Source organism: Protomyctophum bolini, assembly GCF_963924005.1.
Source record: "Protomyctophum bolini genome assembly, chromosome: 11".
In the NCBI taxonomy this organism is placed as follows: Eukaryota; Metazoa; Chordata; class Actinopteri; order Myctophiformes; family Myctophidae; genus Protomyctophum; species Protomyctophum bolini.
Window position 1 is genome coordinate 25,143,669 of NC_137872.1, and position 19,184 is coordinate 25,162,852.

The window sequence follows — 19,184 nt, forward strand, 5'->3', positions numbered from 1 at the left end:
TTTTTGCTTTTTGGGGGGGAATATTTTTCGATTTTCTTTAAATAATAATATTCATTAAAGCTAAATGTAGGGTAAAAAGGACCCATAAAATAGTGTCCGTGACCCGAGCCAGTGTTTGGGAAACAGTGGGTTAGAGCTTGAGGACATGCATGAGCGATTGAGAGAAACAAAACAAAACAAGACAAACAATCATAATCTGCTGATTGCCAGCCAGCCCCACCTTCTCCTGGCCCCGTGGTGATGTTGGCCTCCACCTCAGGGCCGTACGTCAGCGTCTTGGCACGGACGCGGAAGTTGTAGGTCACCCCGTCTGCCAGGTCTTTGATCTTCATCCACAGGGGGGCGCTGCCCTTCACATCCACTGTCACTATCTTGCTGACACCTGGAGTGCGAGGAGAGGAGTCTGTGCATACAGGAAACACTAGACTCTAGATGCTGCAAGCGACAGGTTGGCAAGATAGATAGAAGCTCCCACTCTCACGACAACACACATTGGCATTTTTCGTTTGTGTGTATGTGTGTGTGTGTGTGTGTGTGTGTGTGTGTGTGTGTGTGTGTGTGTGTGTGTGTGTGTGTGTGTGTGTGTGTGTCTGTCTGTCTGTCTGCGTGCATGCATGCATTTTCTTGTTTTTTATGAATGCGAGCTTGTCAAGCTCAGTGGTGGAAAAAGTACTGAAATGCTTTTACTTAAGTAAAAGTATCAATACTGCAATGTAACACTCTGTAATCCAAAATGTACTCCAAAAGTATGGAATTATTGGCATCAAAATGTACTTAATGTAACAAAAATAAAAGTTCTCATTATTATTATACAGAATGTCCTGTTTCACAAGTAATCATTGTTTGAAAGGTATTAAAAAATGTACATACTTCTACATGAATTAATTTGTCAACTTATGTTATTATCTTTTAACAATGTTTAAAAAATGTAATCTTTTCACCATGATCATGTAAGATGACAACTGAATTTATGTGATGGGTAAGCCGATTTGCTCGTCTACATATGACATACATTCTCCTTTCATTGTCAATGGCTAATGTGAGACGTGACGGGACGAAAAGCTGTATAGGAGGAGCTAGCGCCCCTCAAAAATGAGCAGATCTACAAGCAGATCTAAAAGCATGTACTGTAATCTAGGCTATTTTCAAATGGCCGAAATGTATATCGGGCAGTGGGAATGTTTTGTAATAATAATCAAAATCTGAGTATAATATTTGCCTCTGAGATGTAAAAGTACTGAGAATTTGAAATACGCCAGTAAAGTAAAAATACTAGTAAAACACCTCAAAATGTTACTTAAGTACAGTACTTGAGTAAATGGACTTTACACCACTGGTCAAACTCACACACGTAAAAACGAAAACACATAAACAGAAAATGCACACGGATGAAAGAAACACATTGAGAGATGCACATCCACAAAGCAAGCAGCAGAAACAGACAGATGGTCCTATAGTAGCATAATATAGTCAGACACAGTCTCACACTCTCACGCCACATATGGCAGCATAGCCCGTGATCAGATCTTCCAATGTCTCCATTGGCTTAACTGCAGAATTTTAGTGAGTGTATCCCTCATTCCCTCAGCATATTGCCATACACAGACTATTATTCCAAAAGTGCGCCAGATAGACAGACAGGCAGAGAGATCAGAGGCTCTGCTTGGCTTTGCTCTGAGCCCATTAGCGGGGAGTCGAGGGACCACAGCAGCTTGTGCTTAGCATTCAGATCCTCTGCTCCCAATTACTTAAGAATCTGGGTTTGGGCAGCCAAACTTCAGCCAGCTATATTAACCATGCCCCGGCTCGGTGAGAACGGAAGTTCTGGAAGGCTACACAGTCACCCCCAGAGCACTCGAGCAACCATGCGGTATAGTATGTTTCTACGGGGCACGTTACCCATCTGTAACAGATTAGGGCACGAGCTTTAAAAAAAAGAAAGAGAGAGAGAGCACAACAGGGGTGAACAGGCTGCAGCTGGGGAATGTCAAGGTAACAACAGCGTAGTTATTAGGCTACAGGCGGAGTTTCTCACCGTCCACTGCGGTGCAGGGCTCATAAACCAGGCGGTATCCCTCGATGATGCCGTTGGCCTGCTTGGGTTCTCCCCAGGACACGTTGACGGACGTGGTGGTCAGGTCACTGAAGTGGATGAAGCTGGGAGCACTCGGGGCTTTGGGGAAGGGGAAGAGAAATCCATGAGCATAATTTTTTATCATTGATTTGTAACCGAAATAGGGAATTACTTGCATTACTCGTCGCCTATGGCTAGGCCTGTCACGATTATTACTTAATCGTCTAATCGCAATTATTTGAGATAATCGCAATTATTTGGTCATAATTGTCATAATCGTTTCCATGTTGAAAAATGGTGATGCATTAAAAAAAGCTGAAATAGCAGATCTACAAGCTTACAACGTGACACGCTGTAAGCTTGTAGATCAGCTATTACAGCTATTTGTTTTTGCTTTAGTTTAAAAATAATGAATATGTCACTAATTTCTTCGTATACCGGTATTTCAGTTATTTTTCATATCTGTCCTGTGCATTTTTTGATTACCAGGCAAGCAGAAACATACTGTTCATTCATATATTCCAATGTTCAATGCCAAAAACTAAATTGTTAATCGTAAATAATTGTAAGACAATTAATCGTAACCTTCATTTGTAATTGTGACAGCCCTATATGGCAGAGGAGGCTGTGAGTGCAGTCGACCAATAATCACAATATGCTAAACTACAATATCCCAGATTATATGAAAGCATGGAACAATTATGGAATAATGTGTTCCTTTTTGTTTGTTCAGCACAAACAGATTTCTATAGTCTTATATCACTGCTGCCCCTACCGGCTCACCTGCCAAATAAATACCCTGTCGGAAACACACATGGAAGGGCCTCCACCCCTCCTCGCCATTCAGCAGTGGTGGAAAAAGTACTATAAGTGTTTGCTTAAGTAAAAGTATCAATACTGCAATATAGAACTACTCCGTTAGAAGTAAAAGTCCGGAATTCACAATGTACTAACTTGAGTAAAAGTACATCGTATTGGCATCAGAATGTACTTAAAGTACTAACAGTAATAGTACTCATTATGCAGAATGTGCAAGTTTTCAAATGTACAAACATCTTTTGAAAATAGCTGATTTACAAGCTCACAATGCGTCGCATCGTCGAAGCGACGCATTGTGAGTTTGTAGATCGTCTATTTTCAAATGGCTGAAATGTATATATAGGGCTGAAGTGGTTACTGTATGTTTTTCCATAATAATCAAAATCTACAAAGTAACTAGTAACTAAAGTTTTCACATAAATGTAGTGGAGGAAAAAGTACAATATTTGCCTCTGAGATGTAGTAGAGAAGAAGTAAAAGTATTGGAAATTGGAAAGTACAAATATCTCAACTTAGTTACTTTACACCCCTGCCTTTCAGCCCCGCGCCTGCTGCCCGGTTTCCCTTCAGTAAACGCAACGTGTGTGGATGCTCGGCCAAGACACGGAGCATTTCAACCACGTGTCTCTGCGGTGGTGGACAGGAACTTTAGCCCTGCATCACAGAGCACCCTTAGCAAGTAATACACTATTTTATGTAGCGTCACTTAGGTAAGATCAAGAAAGAAAGGAAAAAAACGATATGGGGTCGGCCAGTGGTGTAAAGAACAAATCAATACAGCAGTGAAGAGGAAATATTTCCAGTGTGTTGTGTCTGTCTGTATCAGCAACAATGGAAAAAAGAAAAGAAAAGATAAATGGCATAAAAAAGCAAACTCACTGTACACACAAAGAGCAGAACAAAACAAAAAAAGATGCATATCTTATGACCTTGAGCAAGAGAGCTGTGAGAATTCTGCCTGCTGACCCAAACCAGGCCCAGCTTAGTGTCACAACTTAGCCACAATTCTGCATACAATTCCCCAAAGCTTGTGTTGGCTCATTTCCCAGCACCCGATGGTGCAGAGAGCCAAAATTCCTGCCTGTGTTTTTTAAGTTCTCAGCACTTTGTACCCATCGCCAATGTCACAGCCCTTAAAAAAACGGATGGGGGAAGGGGGGGGGGGCAAGCGAATTTGATTCTGTAAAGCGTTTTGTGTGCTGAAACCGCAGAGGGACTGGTGCTGCTCTACGAACACAGTCTCCTTTGTGCGGCTGTGACCAAAAAACCTAATCCACATGTGTCCGCTCCACAGTGCCTTCCCTTCTCCGCTGTCATCAGCCTTCCTCCTTCCCCATGGCCTGCCCCGGGGGGAGGGGACCCGGGTCTGCCCTTATGGAAATCATTACGGTCCAAAACATGCTCCATATACTGTATACCATATATACATATGCAGTATTTTCTCGAAGATGGCGTCAATAGAAGTGTCTGCTCAGCTGTAGCTGTTCTCTTTTGCACGGTGTGGCGCAGTGATTATAAAAAGAGTAATTATCTTGCAGAAAAAGTGGAAAGTAACCCTTCAACCCCATATACTTTGTCGACTGGAGTCTCCTAGGGGCCTATTCTTGGTACCCTCACGTATTCCTTTACACCAAATCTCGTTGCTGAAAATAGTTGATCTGCAAGCGCACAATGTGTCATATTGCAATGCGATGCAAGCTTGTAGATCTGCGATTTCATCCCAGTGTTTGCCTTATTAATATGACATGCCCAGAATAGGGACAGCAAATTAATTTCCTCTTTGGGACGGACATGCAGAGAGAGAGAGAGAGAGTCTCTCTTTCTCACTCTTTGCATGTCCGTCTCAGAGAGAGGAGAGGCGGAGGGAGAGAGAGGTGGGGAAAGAGAGAGAGAGAGAGAGAGGCAGAGAGAGAGGTGGACAGAGAGAGAGAGAGAGAGAGAGAGAGAGAGAGAGAAGCGAGGAGGCAGCATGCAGCTGGGGTCATGTGAAAACTGAAAATGTCTTCATTATACGGTAACAACCACCCTCGCACGTTCGCTGCTCTACAGTTAAATGGCTAACAACACCATCTGGCCACCTCGGCCTCCCACCACTGCAGCGCCACTGCACTCACCTGCTTGCTGAGTGCGCCCTCTGGTGGGCAGGGAGCGTGGCCCGTCCCCAGCAGCGTTAAAGGCAGCCAGACTGAGCATGTAGGTGGTGTAGCCCGTCAGGTTCTTCAGCTTGACGCTCAGCTCGGGCAGGAACAGCGTGCGGAGCCGCTCTGTCTCGTTCTGCTGCTGGAACTCCCAGAAATAGATCTGCAGAATCATGGAATGACACGGAATGTTTTTTTATCAACAGTTTTCTGAAAAACCTATCAGCGGTGCTCAAACCTTTTCATGTCAATTAAGAACCCCAAATGTATTTGGCTGCCGGACCCCCATGTGAAAATATGTTCTTCCCACAGAAGCAAAGATTTTAGTTAAAATCGTTCAGTAGGAAAGAATATATATTCAAAGATTTTAACACGTTTTCAATTATTTTTCCAAAAATAGCAGATCTACAAACTACAATCTACAAGTGAACGTATCTATCTATATGTTACAGGTCTTAAGTGAGAAACGGGAAAAATGGTGCACAGTAGTCTGACCATCTATGGGTAATTGGGTATGTTTTTGTAACTCTAATAATCAGAGATATAGAGCACCGAAGTCTGACGTCAATATCGGTAGAGGGCGCAAATCCACAGGTTTGTGTACTTTTTATTTGCATTATAATCCCCATAGGGGGATTTTAGATCGCCTCATATAAGAACTGCGTTTCACTCATATGGATATTAAGAATCAACTGACGCTAATGTTACTGCTACTGAATTAGTTACATTTCCGCTAGAAACAGATTGTATCATATATGAGTGACTGACTGTTGCAAACGATACAGAGACACCTCCATCACAATAACGCAGAGACAGCTTGTTTATTTTTGGACCACAACACTTATATGAAATGATTTTAAGATGAGCCCATGTTATTCTCCATGGATAAATTACTTCCGCGAACCAGGGGAATCGAAGGGATGAGCGAGTTACGTCAGGACTTCGGTGCTCTAAAATCCAGGACTTATTGAATGAATAAAACATAATTTGAACTAATTTGTATGGTATGGTTAACACTATTTGGTTGGAGGTGGTCTTCCTACTCTTCCAGTTCCATTGAAAGATTTAGACCCTGGTGTTAGGGCCAACATCAATAAAGTTATTTTTCCTTTTTTTGCTTTAAAGGGCCACTTGCTTTAAAGGACCCCTTTTGCAACCAGATCTTATTTTAATGATGTTTAGGACACAAGAAACACTTTCCTGGGGTTATTATGTATGTATGTGTCTCTAGATATTTTAGTCATGACGCCATGTTCATGACCAATTTGTCATGAAAAAGTGGCCTCACTTCCTTCCTGGACTACATGTTGTCTCAGTAAGACAGCCCACATGGGGTGTCTCCCAACCACAAGTGCACGAAAAAATTATGGATTATGGTCATTGTAGGAATGCAATAATCCAGTCAAACCAAAGCACTAAGACTTGTTTACATCCTATACAAGCCCACAGCACTATTTTTGAAAGACTTTGACAAATCTTAAAGGTATGAGAAGAACTACTGATTGTAGAATGTAAAATCGGCCTCAGGTCTCAATGGCTTAAATTGACGCATAAAGTAAACATAGGGAAGGAAAAAGGTGCCACGTACCTTATAACCCTGGATGTCTCCGTTCTGAGCATCCAGCGGAGGCGGTTCCCATGTGACCTCCAGCTGTGAGGCTGTGGAGGACTGTAGTGCCACGTTCTGTGGTGGGGCGGTGGGCACTAGGAGGATGGCAGACAGGGGCAGAGGGTAAATAACTTGGTTATTACAGCGTAACCTTGTTATGTTCCATCATGGGAGCGAATGCTGATAAGCCCCCTTTCCACCGAAAGAACGTTGGTTCTAGAACTGGTTCCGTTCTAGATTCTTGGAACCGTGGTGCCTTTGGTCCCAGTTCCCAACCAACTTTTAGGCTTCTTAACCAATTCATTTTCAGTGGAAACACTCTGAACTGGTTCAATATTAGGCGGGAAAAAATAACTGCACTGGTTCAACCCTAGTGGAAAATGGGCCATAGTGAGACACCAAACAAATGCTGAGAAAGTAAACAACACACTTTTTATCACTTTTATATACAGTATATATCTATAACATGCAACATATTACTGTACATCGTAGGACACACGGCAAAATGCTGTGTTAATTTAGAGTACTAGCTCACCCAAAAAAAATACTTTTTACATACCACATGAAGCCTTGAATTCATGGAGATTTGTTTTGTTCTTGTTACATTCCTGAGACAATAATTTGACGATCGGTGGAAAGATGCTAATGTCTCCTCCGGTAGGAGACTCCGCAAGTCAACTCTGCCGGTCATCCAATTATTGGCTCATGAATGCGACAACAACAAAATGATCTCTGTGAATTCAAGGCTTCATGGGGTGTGTAATTGATAGAAAATAAATCTTTGTTGGTTGAACTAGTCACAAATGAGTTACAAATGGGAAAAGGTTCCATGTGTACAGTACAAATTCACACTTTTTAACTGGGTACGCGCCACAAACGTACCAGCTTCTCCGACAAACACCTCCTGAGGAGCACTGCTGGGCCCCTCACCCACAGCGTTGTACACGCTGAGACGAATCTCGTAGCGCTTGTGCTTGCTCAGATCTGTGGGGGGAGAGAGAGAGAGAGAGAGAGAGAGAGAGAGAGAGAGAGAGAGAGAGAGCACCAAATTGCCCGCTAATTAGGATTCTTTAGGAGAACACAAACCACAAGCAGCGGGCGAGGCCGCAGAGTGCACGTGCCGCCAAAACATCGTAGCCTGGCGGCGGCGACGCAACACAGCATCGTGAGCTGAACGACAAATGGAGGCAACAATCAAAAAAAGAGGCAGAAGGGCGGGCGGCATTGCGAGGCGCGCAGATTAAAGGACGTGGGCGGGAGGACACGGGAGAGGCGATTTGTCAGTGATTAAAAAGGGACCGAAAACAACCACAGTGGAATAATGACACGAGGGAAGGGGGGGCAGGGGGAGGGGGGGTATGGGGGGTTAGCCTAGTGATGATTAAAAGCAAAAAACACATCACACAAGAGAGAGTCAGCTCTACACAGGCCCTTGGTGGATGCAGCTCAGAGATGATGATATGATACACGCACGCACGCCGCACACGCACACACGCGCACACACGCACACTCGCGCACACCTAATGCAGATGAATATTCAAGCGGCACATTTCATGCGGAAGTGTAAAATGAAACAGATGCTAGAGCGATGCGTGAAAGGCAAATAGTGGAAAAGACGAGCGACTTACTGTCGAGTTCATATTGGGTGAGAGAGGATTCGCTCAGATTCTTCACACTGTAAGGAGCTGGGTGGTGGATGCAGCGCAGGGTGGGGGGGTGGGGTGAGGTGGGGTGGGGTGGGGTGGGGGGGGGTAAGAGAAATAAGAGCGGTTTGCAGGACGGGATGCGAAGAGGGGGGAAAAAGCAGATAAATGACAGAGAAGATTAGCTTTGTCATCTGAGGTTATTTGCATAATAGTCACTGCAGGGCTTAGACATGCTACTGATAACATCAAAGGGATGAAGGAAAAAAAGGATATAAATATATATTCAGCACTTTAAATGCCACTACTTTAAGATTTCTCAAATCTGGGGGATCTGTATTATGCAGGGGACTGTTGTTGGGTACACAACGAGGGTTGGGGGATTGGTAGTCTCACGATGCCAGACTGTTGCCTCTCTCAATTTTCAAATGCTTCTGTCATAACGTCTGGAGAATGGAAGCTCTGATCATGAGCAAGCAATGAAGCCGAAGGGAAGCCTCCTCCCCACTTCCGTTTCGTTTTTACAGTCACGCAAATGTATCTAATATAAATCGAATTCACCTAAGCATAATAGCTTGCTGCTTAGCAGAAATGGAAATTTATATATCCAATATATTTTCGTGAACCGAAATGGCAGCTTCCTTGCTCGGATTTCAGGATGTATAAATTCCAGACTCTCTATAGCATTCGGAGATTGTGGACTAATTGTCTGGCTACGTGAGACTAGGGGTGGGGGGGTGGGGGGGCTGAAGGAGGGCGGTGGTCTCACCGGTGAGCTCAGCCCAGTTGGCTGATGGACTGTTGATGGTGCGGACAGAGAAGCTGCGCAGGCGGTCGTAGTGTAGCTCCCGGTAGCGGACCCTGAAGCCTAGCAGAACACCGTTGATCTGGTCCTCGGCGGGAGGCTGCCACCACAACCAGGAACACAATACATACATCCTGATCAGAGCCATGTAAGGAGAGCACCCGCTTTTTTAATGTTATCAACCGTATAATCATACCGTTATTAACAGTATAATCACCAGTATGTTAACTTCTTATCAAGACCATTCAACGCAGCCAGTACATTTACACATATAATACTGCCTACCTCGAGTAGGGATGAAGTGAAATGACTGATATGAGGTTAAGGGAATTACATGGCCGGTTAAGACTGAGGTTAGGGACGGGTTAGAGCCCAAACCATACCAAAGGATCAGGTCGGGACGAGAAGGTTTTTAAGGTCAACCACACGTCCACACCAATGCAACTCAATGAGTTGCATTTGTGTGGTTGACCTTAAAACGGTTTTGTCCCAAGGAATCCCTACCGGTGTGGTTTGGGCTTTAGGGTTACATTTAGCCGTTACGGTTAATGATAGTAGGACAACGCGTCAGACAATGGCTGACAACAACGTCAGCATGTGGAAATGTCCATTACTGTCTGCATTGAATGGTGTTGAAAACTTTTTGGACTTATTTGTGCATCCCAAAAGTCAAATTAGCCCTTTGGGGGATAACTTTTTCATTAAAATCTTTGTTCGTAGTTACTGCACTTTGGCTTTGTAGAGTGGGTGTACTGTGGTATATTGTATTAGCATACTCTACCTAATACAGATGGATCAAATTAACATTTTACCCCTTCACCCACCCAAAGAACTAAATATGAATCTGGATTGCAGCTTCAAAAATGAAGATTTTACTTGTGTGATAGGTCATTGCAGCACAGCTAAAACACCAGGGCTTTCACTTGCTCACCCTGTCTGACCTTGTGCTACGTACAACTGCTTCATTTTAATGTGGCTAGCGGCTCATTTTAATGTAGCTGCTCTAGGAGTATATCAATGCGGTTATTGCTTATTCAGTGGTTGCACTTGTTGTAAGTCACTCCACACAAGAGCATTATTCTAGACTCTAAAATGGAACTGCAATGCACAGTGTTTCCATCCTAACTATCCATTAGCCACCGCTTCAGGCCAACAATATATATAGATTTAGAAATCCAACCTGCAGGTAATAAAACTGATGCTGCCTTACCTGCCAACGCACCAGTACGGACGTGGTGGTGTGCGGTGTGACAGACAGGATTATAGGGGCTTTGTCTGGGGCTAAGGAAGGCAACAAAGACAAACATAAGGGATTGCGATGTTAATAATCCAACAAAAGCTACATGTAAGGACGGCGATACATAATTCAAACAGACTGCTACAGCGCTAGCTCGAAGGTAAACACACGTACCGGTGCTATTGATTTCAGCCATGCACCGTGGGAACACAAAGTCTAGGCTTGAGTACGCTGTCACGACAGTACAGGTACCAAATACTTTAATCTCGAACCATCAGCTCCTAATGAATTCGATAGTTTACACAACTCTGGCTTAATCTACTTGCGTCTACTGTGAGTCTTAGTAAGCACTGCATTTCTTGTGTTCCTCTGCAAAACAACAGGTTTGTATATTGCTATATCAAGGAGCCCATTGAAAACGAGATGAAGCACCTCAGGGGCTTATTCTAAATTACATTTTGAAATGGAATACACTACATTGTGTCACATTCTTACCATCCTGCAGTGTGGTGATGGCCTCACTCTCCTCGCTGTACTCGCTGTCCCCTATGTCGTTGGTGGCTTTAACCCGGAACTGGTACGACGTGAAGGGCTTTAGCCTGCCAAATGTGAAGCTCTTATTATTAGAAATGTGTATAGTTTTCAATTTTCATTTTCATACAATGGTCCGTTTTGCTGTTTGTTTACCGTAGTGTTAATTTTGTTGCATAAAACTATGGTGAAAGATACCTTTTTCCACTGACGAAAACTACATAAAAACGAAATAGAAACTAAGCTATGATGACTAAAACTACGACTAAATATATTGCCAATTTTGTCAGCAAATAACTGGTACTGGGACTATTGGAGAAGAGATCCAGTAGAAGTAAAAGACATGTCATGCTATGATTGGTTGCACCCACAGGGTTGTTGCGCTCTGAAAATAGCAGATCTAGCAGATCTTCTTTCCACACTCCGCTAAGTATAAATCATGCATTTCAACGCCATCACTACCTGCCAAAATACATTTTAGTCGACTAAATCATCTGTAGACTAAAATATTGTATGTCATTTTGTCGAGTGCAACTAGGCTTAAAGGGAAACTTCACCCTTTTAGCAAAAAAATATATGTTAATGTCGTTTAGAATATTTTGAACACTTTCCTGGGGGTGTGTAATATGTGGTTTTACTGTAGATATTTCAGATTTTAGCAGTGAGCCCAGTGTCTCTGATGTCATCGACACTGGGCTCACTTCCTTCCTGGACTACAATTGAGCCTGAAATATAGCGAGCATTATAAAAACCATAATAATGCGAATACACAGAGGCTACAAAAAACAGGTACAGTCGAGTGTTGCATCCTCAAGTAGTGCTTTGAATGACTCTATAGAGACCAGTTTGTCCTGGACTAAAACTAAATCAAAATTTGGTGTCCAAATCAAACACTGGCGGTGTTTACCGGTCCACCATGTAGGAGCTGGCCTCGTGGTTGACAGAGGCGGACTGGACGGTCCAGTTGCTGTCTGGCAGTTCTCTGTACTGGACCGTGTAATAACGGACCGGGGACAGGCCGTCGCTGCCCGGTTCCCATGACAACAGCACTCTGCGAGCCTGCACCTCCTCCTGAGGCACTACGGGACGACTGGTGGGCTGGGGCCGAGCTGGCGGGACGCACGTGCCGTGCACACACACGCAAACACACACACACACACACACGTCACACACACACACACACAAAACAAACACACCGGATGAAATATTAAATTGTCAATAATTTAAATTGTCAATAATTTAAAGAACCACATTACAAATGCATTGTTTTTTTCTGCCTACCTCGCTTTTCCGTGGTGACCACCAGCGCCTCGGCGGCCTCTCCCCAGCCCTTGCGCGTCTGGGCGGTCAGGCGGAACACATACACCATCTCAGGTTTGAGTCCGGTGGCCGTGTACTGGCGCGCGCTGGGACTCAACACGTCCACCGTGGCCGCGTTGCTATTGGACGAGTTCCTTCTGTGTGTGATCTGATAAGCTAAGGAATGAGGGGGGGTACATTAAGGAGATTGAATGCATTATGCTTTGGGGATTCTCAGTCAAATCTAAAATTGCATCGTTTTTCCTGGTGATGGTGAAACGTGGTGCTGTGTCAGTTCGTAAAGACGAAACGTTCTGGGCAGCTTAAGCGTGTTAACCTCACCAAGGATGATGCCATTTGGCTGGGCGGGAGGCTGCCAGATTAGGCGGACTGAGGTGGTCCTGACTTCAGGGAACAGGATGCCCACTGGAGGCCCTGGCACTGTCAAACAAAATGATGACCAACTGTGTCACAAATGAACTAGACATTTTCACGCGGCAGCCATTTTCCCCTTCTCTCATTTTCCTCTTTCCTCCTAGCTTACCGTCATCCAGGGTCCTCTCCAGAATGGACGGAAAGCTGTTCCTTCCGTCTCCGATGCGTGTGAAGGCCAGGACCTGGATCTCGTACAGGACGTACTTGCCCAGTTCGCTCAGCTGGACACTGTGGCTGGTGTTGCCCTCCACCGTCCAGAACATGGGAGCCGTTTCAGAGTCTTTCTCTTTGTACACCACCTGAGAGAGAGAGAGAGAGACACGCAGGCACGCACGCACGTACGCATATACACACACACACACGCGCGCGCGCGCACAAGAGACACAGCGATGTTATCCAGCCGGGAAGACCAGGGTAATACAATGTTTACAGTGGTGGAAAGTACTGTACTTTTATTTTCAGTATTTCAAAATTTCAGTACTTTTACTTCTACTCCACTATTTCAGAGGCTAATATTGTACTTTTACTCCACTACAATTATTTGAAAACTTGAGTTACTAGTTAGTTACTTTGCAGATTTGGATTATTATTACAAAACATATATAAACCACTTCAGCCCTACATACGTTTCGGCCATTTGAAAATAGATTTTCAAAAGACTTTTATACATTTTTGGCACTTTAAGTACATTTTGATACCAATACTTTTGGATTTTTACTTGTAACGGATTGCTATATAATATATTGCAGTATTGATACTTTGACTTGAGTGAAACAATGTTCCTACTGAGATCTGTTTTGTTGGCGGTGAGCTGTACCTTGTACCCCAGGATGAGGCCGTTGCGGTCAGGCTCGGGGACCTCTCCCCAGCGGACCAGGATGCTGCTGGACGTGGTGGCGAACACAGACACGTTGGTAGGACCGCACGACGGCACTGCAGCGGGGACGGAGGTCAGAGGTCAGAACACCTGTCTGTCTGTCTGTCTGTGTGTCTGTCTGTCTGTCTGTCTACTCTAGTGTTCGTGAGTATGGGACACATTTTCACACCAATTCAGTGCGTGTGTGTGTGTGTGTGTGTGTGTGTGTGTGTGTGTGTGTGTGCGTGCGTGCACACGTGAATGCATAAACACATCCTCACCAGACTCCCTGGTCCTGCCATGGCATGGGGGGCTCCAGGGTCCAGCGCCGATGCCATTGATGGTCTGCACTCTGACCTGGTACTCGGTCCACTCCTCCAGGTCTTCGATGGTGAACTCCCTCTCCAGGCGGTCCATGATGACGTGGGCCAGAACGCCTCCCTTGGAGCCGGCCTTGGAGTACTGCACCCGGTAGCCCAGCAGCTCTGGGTTCCCGTTGTACTCCCACTCTGGCAGAGGCTTTCAGGAACACGGTCAAAACCAGCAGCGTTAATTGGAATGTTTTCATAGTGAAAAGTGAGCCGTAATGGTTTTTCCTGTGTAGGTGTTTTATCAGTGTAACCGACTCTGACAATAACATGAATGGCCATCCTTTCTAATTAGTGTATCTAATTAGTGCCCTTTGTTCCACTGAATCGAAATCGTAATGCTACGGCTACAATGACATTCTAGACAATTATGTGCTTCCAATTTTTTTTTGTCAACTGTTTGCGGAAGGCAACCCCCCGCCCTCCCAACACCCCCCACCCCCCATACAGAAATGGTTTGTTGAGATGAGTGAAGAAGAACTTGACTGGCCTGCACACAGAGCCCCGACCTTAACCTTTAGAATGAATTGGAACGCCGTCCGTGAGCCAGGCCTTAATCGCCCAGCACCTGTGGCTAACCGCTTTCAATGGTCTTGTGGCTGCAATGGCTTTTCACCAGTTGGAACATTCTGCCGCAATTTGCTTCTATTCAACCACGAGAAGCATGTATTAGTGAGGCGAGAGTCACTTCATGTTGGGCCACACAAATTTGGAACACACAATTGTCTAGAATGTCATTGCAGCGGTGGCATTAAGATTCCCTTTCAATGGAACAAAGGGCACTAATTAGAAGCACTAATTAGAAAGGGTGTCCACTGACCTTTCAACATATGGTGTTAGGGTATATTGAGTGTTGAAAAAGTCAAAATGGCATCGCTAAAATGAGTCGTTTGACCATGTACTGAAAGGAATGCAGTGTATAGTGTAGCTAAAGGATTGGGCCTGTTCAATGTGAAAGGGTTTACAAGCATCAGGCGGTGGAACGCACCACCCATCGAAGCCACAGGCTGGTCTCGCTGGCCGTGCGCAGGGTAACGTTGGCGGGAGCGATGTCTGGAGGGGCCTGCAACGTCTGGATCTTCCTGGAGGGCTGACTGGGAAGACTGGTGCCCACTATGTTCACCTGACGCATGCGAAACCTACAGCGAATGGGAAATAAAATGATACTCAGTAACTGTGGCCCTAAGGCCGATGTTTAATTATTGATACAAGCTGGTGAAGAAAAAACACATATACTGTAGCTCTGATCTGTCTGTGTGTCTGTGTGTGTGTGTGTGTGTGTGTGTGCGTGCACCTGTAGAACGTATAGGGGTTCAAGTCCAGGACCTCCAATGATCTGGCATCAGGCTCGTTAGACAGCTGATGTACTGTGACCCATTCCTCGTTCTCTCCTATTACACCAACCTGACACACACACGCACGCACACACACACACACACACACACACACACACACACACACACACACACACACACACACACACACACACACACACACACACACACACACACACACACACACACACACACACACACACACACACACACACACACACACACACACACACACACACACACACACACACACACACACACACACACACACACACACGCACACAGGGAACAGGAGGGATGACATCCTCTGACAACAAGCCAGCTGCTACTTCTGAATCGTTTTGCATCACGGCGCTATAATGCATTAGAAATGCTCGCAAGATGGTTCTTCTCACACATATATAGGGGTATATATTACATTCTGAGTCTTACCTGGGCTTCTACCTGCCAGCGGGAGATGGAGGTCTTGCCGTCATAACCAGGTTTGTACTGCAGCGTGACGGAGCGTGGGCCGATGTTGGAAATGGCTATATTGGTGGGCGGACCAGGCATCTCTACAGGGGACGAGAGAGACGACACAAACATCATAGCGTTTCTCCCCACTTCAAATGAAACCAGAATCGCAAGAGGCACTGCATAGCTGTTGGCCTCACAAAGCACTGCTTATAGGATAAGTTCACAACAAGTCTGTCTCCAAACGCCCAACTAGAGACTGATGACAATCTCCCAGTGTTCCTCGCTAACACTGGCTGGAAACACTTTATGTCTTTAGGCCAGTTTCCAACACAGTGTCCATAGGTTTGTTTGCAGCGTTCTCCCCACTTTTCCAGCAACTATCTTGTATTCAGAACTCCCCAGATGTATCAGTAGGAGGTGGACATGTAATTTAGATAGGTAATTTAGATAGCATGTTATGTAGACAGATCATTGTTAACCTGGCATCCTATAGTGTATAGTTTCAATGTACAGATTGTTTCTTTTGGATATTGTATTGTAAATCGCTCTGGATTCAGTTTAAATGCCAAAATTGTAAATTGCAGATCTCTGATAGTCTTGCAACATTTGTGCAACGGTTGTACAATTAACACTACTTTTGCCTGGGAATTCTTCCAAATACAAGCGCTAGAGTGCCAAGCAGATGGGCAGATTTTACTCTTAGCCTTCCATTTCCATGCACCAAAACCGGGAGGTATAAAATGTTCTATTATTACCTTGCGTTACCTCGTCTGATCTCTCTTTAGAAGTGTTAAACTTAATATTCCAAACGAGATATTCCAAGTCCGAAATTAGGACAGAACATCAGCCTTCTGATCAAAACCATGGACAGCGCCGTAGATTCAGAGATAATAGCTTTTGTGAATGGCTGTGCGCAAAACATGTCCCAGGAGCTCTGACCAAGAGGCATTGACTAGCAAACGGGGGCTGTCAAAAAATGGATTACAGCGATCCCGTTGTATATCATTAAAAGGGACCTAGACGTGTATACACATCCTCAGCAGTGTTAACATATGGAGCGACTAATTGTTGTGAGGTCGGTCGGGTGGGTCACCCTTCAACAGACAACAGCTAACCTGGCGGCACGCCGGAGGAGATGGTGGAGGACGACAGCTGTCCCTGGCCCTTGGCGGTCATGCCCGCCACCTGGATGGTGTAGGTGGTGAGGGCGGTGAGGCCCGTCACCCTGTAGTCCTGGGTCAGGTTGGGCAGGTAGTGGGTGACCCGGGTGTTGGTCCTGTTGAACTCCTCCCAGGAGATACGGTAGCCTGATGGCCGGGGTGGAAAAAAGAAACCCAGTTACTGTATTATGTCATTTTCACACCGTATACATCCGCTTTATGGGCCATATATATACACCGAGAAACAACAGAGCAGGTGGAAAAAGTACTCACATTCTATACTTAAGTAAAAGTATCAGTACTGCAATGTAGAAAGTAAAAGTCCTGAATTCCAAATTTACTCGAGTAAAAGACTAAAAGTACAAAAGTATTGGCATCAAAATGTACTTAAAGTATCAAAAGTAAAAGTACACATTATCCTGTTTCACAGGTTTTCAAATGTATAAAATGTTAATAAACATTTTGAAAAAAGCACACAATGCGTCACATCACGATGCATTGTGAGCTTGTAGATCGGCAATTTTCAAATGGCCAAAATATAGGGCTGAAGTGGTTATTATATGGTATGTTTTGCAATAATATTCAAATTCTACAAAGTAACTAGTAACTAAAGTTCCCAAATTATTGTAGTGGAGTAACACTACTATATTTGCCACTGAGATGTAGTGGGGTAGATTAGTGAAAATTGTAAAAAAAATATACCTCAAAGTACAGCACGTAGTAAATGTACTTTGTTACTTTACAGTTTACACCACTGCAACAGAGAGGATATCTTTAATGGTAGTAGGATACCTGTGAGGATATCTTTAATGGTAGTAGGATACCTGTGGGGATATCTTTAATGGTAGTAGGATACCTGTGAGGATATCTTTAATGGTAGTAGGATACCTGTGAGGATATCTTTAATGGTAGTAGGATACCTGTGAGGATATCTTTAATGGTATTAGGATACCTGTGAGGATGCCGTTTCTCTCCTGTGGGTCTTTCCAGCTGACTTTGAGCGACGTGTCCAGGATCTCTGTGAAGCTCAGGTGACCCACGGCACCAGGAGCTGCACACACACAAACCAGAGCAACCCATTTGAACAATGACAAAATAAATCAAGATGCTTCAGGTTCAAAAAGGGTTTTAAAGATCTATACATTCATCCAATCAGGCGCCCTTTTACAGTGTCAATTTATTAGTGTTCCAATGTTGTCCACTCATTTCTTTGTTCTCTCCCCAGATTGGATAAAATGACATTCTGAACATGAAAATGCATCTTCTGTTCCCTAAAGAATGGAAGAGACGGCCTGGGCCGGCCTAGCGGTCCAGGCACCTAGGCTGGTAATCCAGCCTGACAGTGTATCGCGGGTTCGAGTCCCGATCCTGACAAACTTTGCTGCATGTCTTCCCCCCATCTCTCTACCTGTTTCCTCTGGACCATACACAGTAATGTATCCATTTGTTACTCTGAGAGTGTACAAATGTAACCACACGGACCCACACAAGGTTCCATATTTTGTGCAATCTCAGCATTAAATGGACTTACTATCCTCGTGGGTGCGTATTCGCTGAGGCGGGCTGCGGGGCCCGTCTCCCGGGGTGGTGAAACACAGCACCGAGGTGTAGTATTCGGTGAACTTGTTCAGGCCCGGGACGTAGCCCGCGTGAACGCTGTCCTGGAAGTTGGGGCGCGCCATCACCACGGTGACCTCGTCCTCGCGGTCCACTTCCCACGCCAACAGCTGCGGGAGAGGTGGAACATCAAAATGGGCGAGCAGGGGAAAACAAGAATGGCCTTTCACGCTCTGTGATTCTGACAGAGAGAACCGATGCCTCGCTCGCCAACGAGCAGTCAGGTAAATTGGTGACATGACAAAATGTCAATCGATGCTTGTTTTGACAGCGCGCTGCTCTCTACTGTTTCCGCCCACTAGAGGGCAGTGTGGCACACAGTAGCGAGCCCACTGACTCACCTTGTATCCCTGGTTGATCCCGTTGATGAACTGAGGGGAGGGAGCGCTCCATGTAAAACGAATGGCGGTGGAGTTGACAGCCTCGGCTTGCACGTTCCCTGGTGGCACGGTCGGCACTGAGCCACAGGATGAATAGAAAGGACAGAGAGACAGAGAGAGGAGATAGAGAGAATGATAAACACGAGAGAGTAGAGAGAGAGAGAGAGAGAGAGAGCGAGAGAGAGTGAGATGAGTTCATAAGAAATGCACAGCAAGTAGAGGCAGGTGGTTGTTTGCCGGTCTTGTTTATGTTGGTGTGAATGCCCAGGAGTGCTCGGTTTGAAAGGTGACACAGTAAGTGAAGCTGACTGGGCAGTTTTTTTGTGGCCACTCTTTCCTACTACGTTGTAGGTCATCTCGGAATATATTTGAATCTGCTTAACGCCACGTAAATATACTCTATACTTGACCGGGTTTGGCTCT

General features: G+C 45.0%; 1 protein-coding gene across 1 annotated transcript in view; it reads right to left on the reverse strand.

The window, feature by feature from the left end:
- The window catches only part of LOC308324150 (protein sidekick-2-like), a gene marked incomplete at its 5' end in the record, with an annotated part of 129,881 nt that overhangs the window by 14,070 nt on the left and 96,627 nt on the right, over positions 1–19,184 (reverse strand). Inside the window, 22 exons of the mRNA XM_080776102.1 lie at positions 221–382; positions 2,036–2,173; positions 5,008–5,194; positions 6,620–6,735; positions 7,523–7,624; positions 8,269–8,325; positions 9,053–9,188; positions 10,299–10,369; positions 10,821–10,924; positions 11,764–11,965; positions 12,138–12,332; positions 12,498–12,596; positions 12,700–12,889; positions 13,408–13,523; positions 13,728–13,965; positions 14,803–14,953; positions 15,109–15,218; positions 15,581–15,702; positions 16,720–16,911; positions 17,717–17,815; positions 18,296–18,491; positions 18,723–18,838. Coding sequence (XP_080632228.1) covers positions 221–382; positions 2,036–2,173; positions 5,008–5,194; positions 6,620–6,735; positions 7,523–7,624; positions 8,269–8,325; positions 9,053–9,188; positions 10,299–10,369; positions 10,821–10,924; positions 11,764–11,965; positions 12,138–12,332; positions 12,498–12,596; positions 12,700–12,889; positions 13,408–13,523; positions 13,728–13,965; positions 14,803–14,953; positions 15,109–15,218; positions 15,581–15,702; positions 16,720–16,911; positions 17,717–17,815; positions 18,296–18,491; positions 18,723–18,838 — 3,099 coding nt within the window. The remainder of the gene's footprint in view (positions 1–220; positions 383–2,035; positions 2,174–5,007; positions 5,195–6,619; positions 6,736–7,522; positions 7,625–8,268; positions 8,326–9,052; positions 9,189–10,298; positions 10,370–10,820; positions 10,925–11,763; positions 11,966–12,137; positions 12,333–12,497; positions 12,597–12,699; positions 12,890–13,407; positions 13,524–13,727; positions 13,966–14,802; positions 14,954–15,108; positions 15,219–15,580; positions 15,703–16,719; positions 16,912–17,716; positions 17,816–18,295; positions 18,492–18,722; positions 18,839–19,184) is intronic.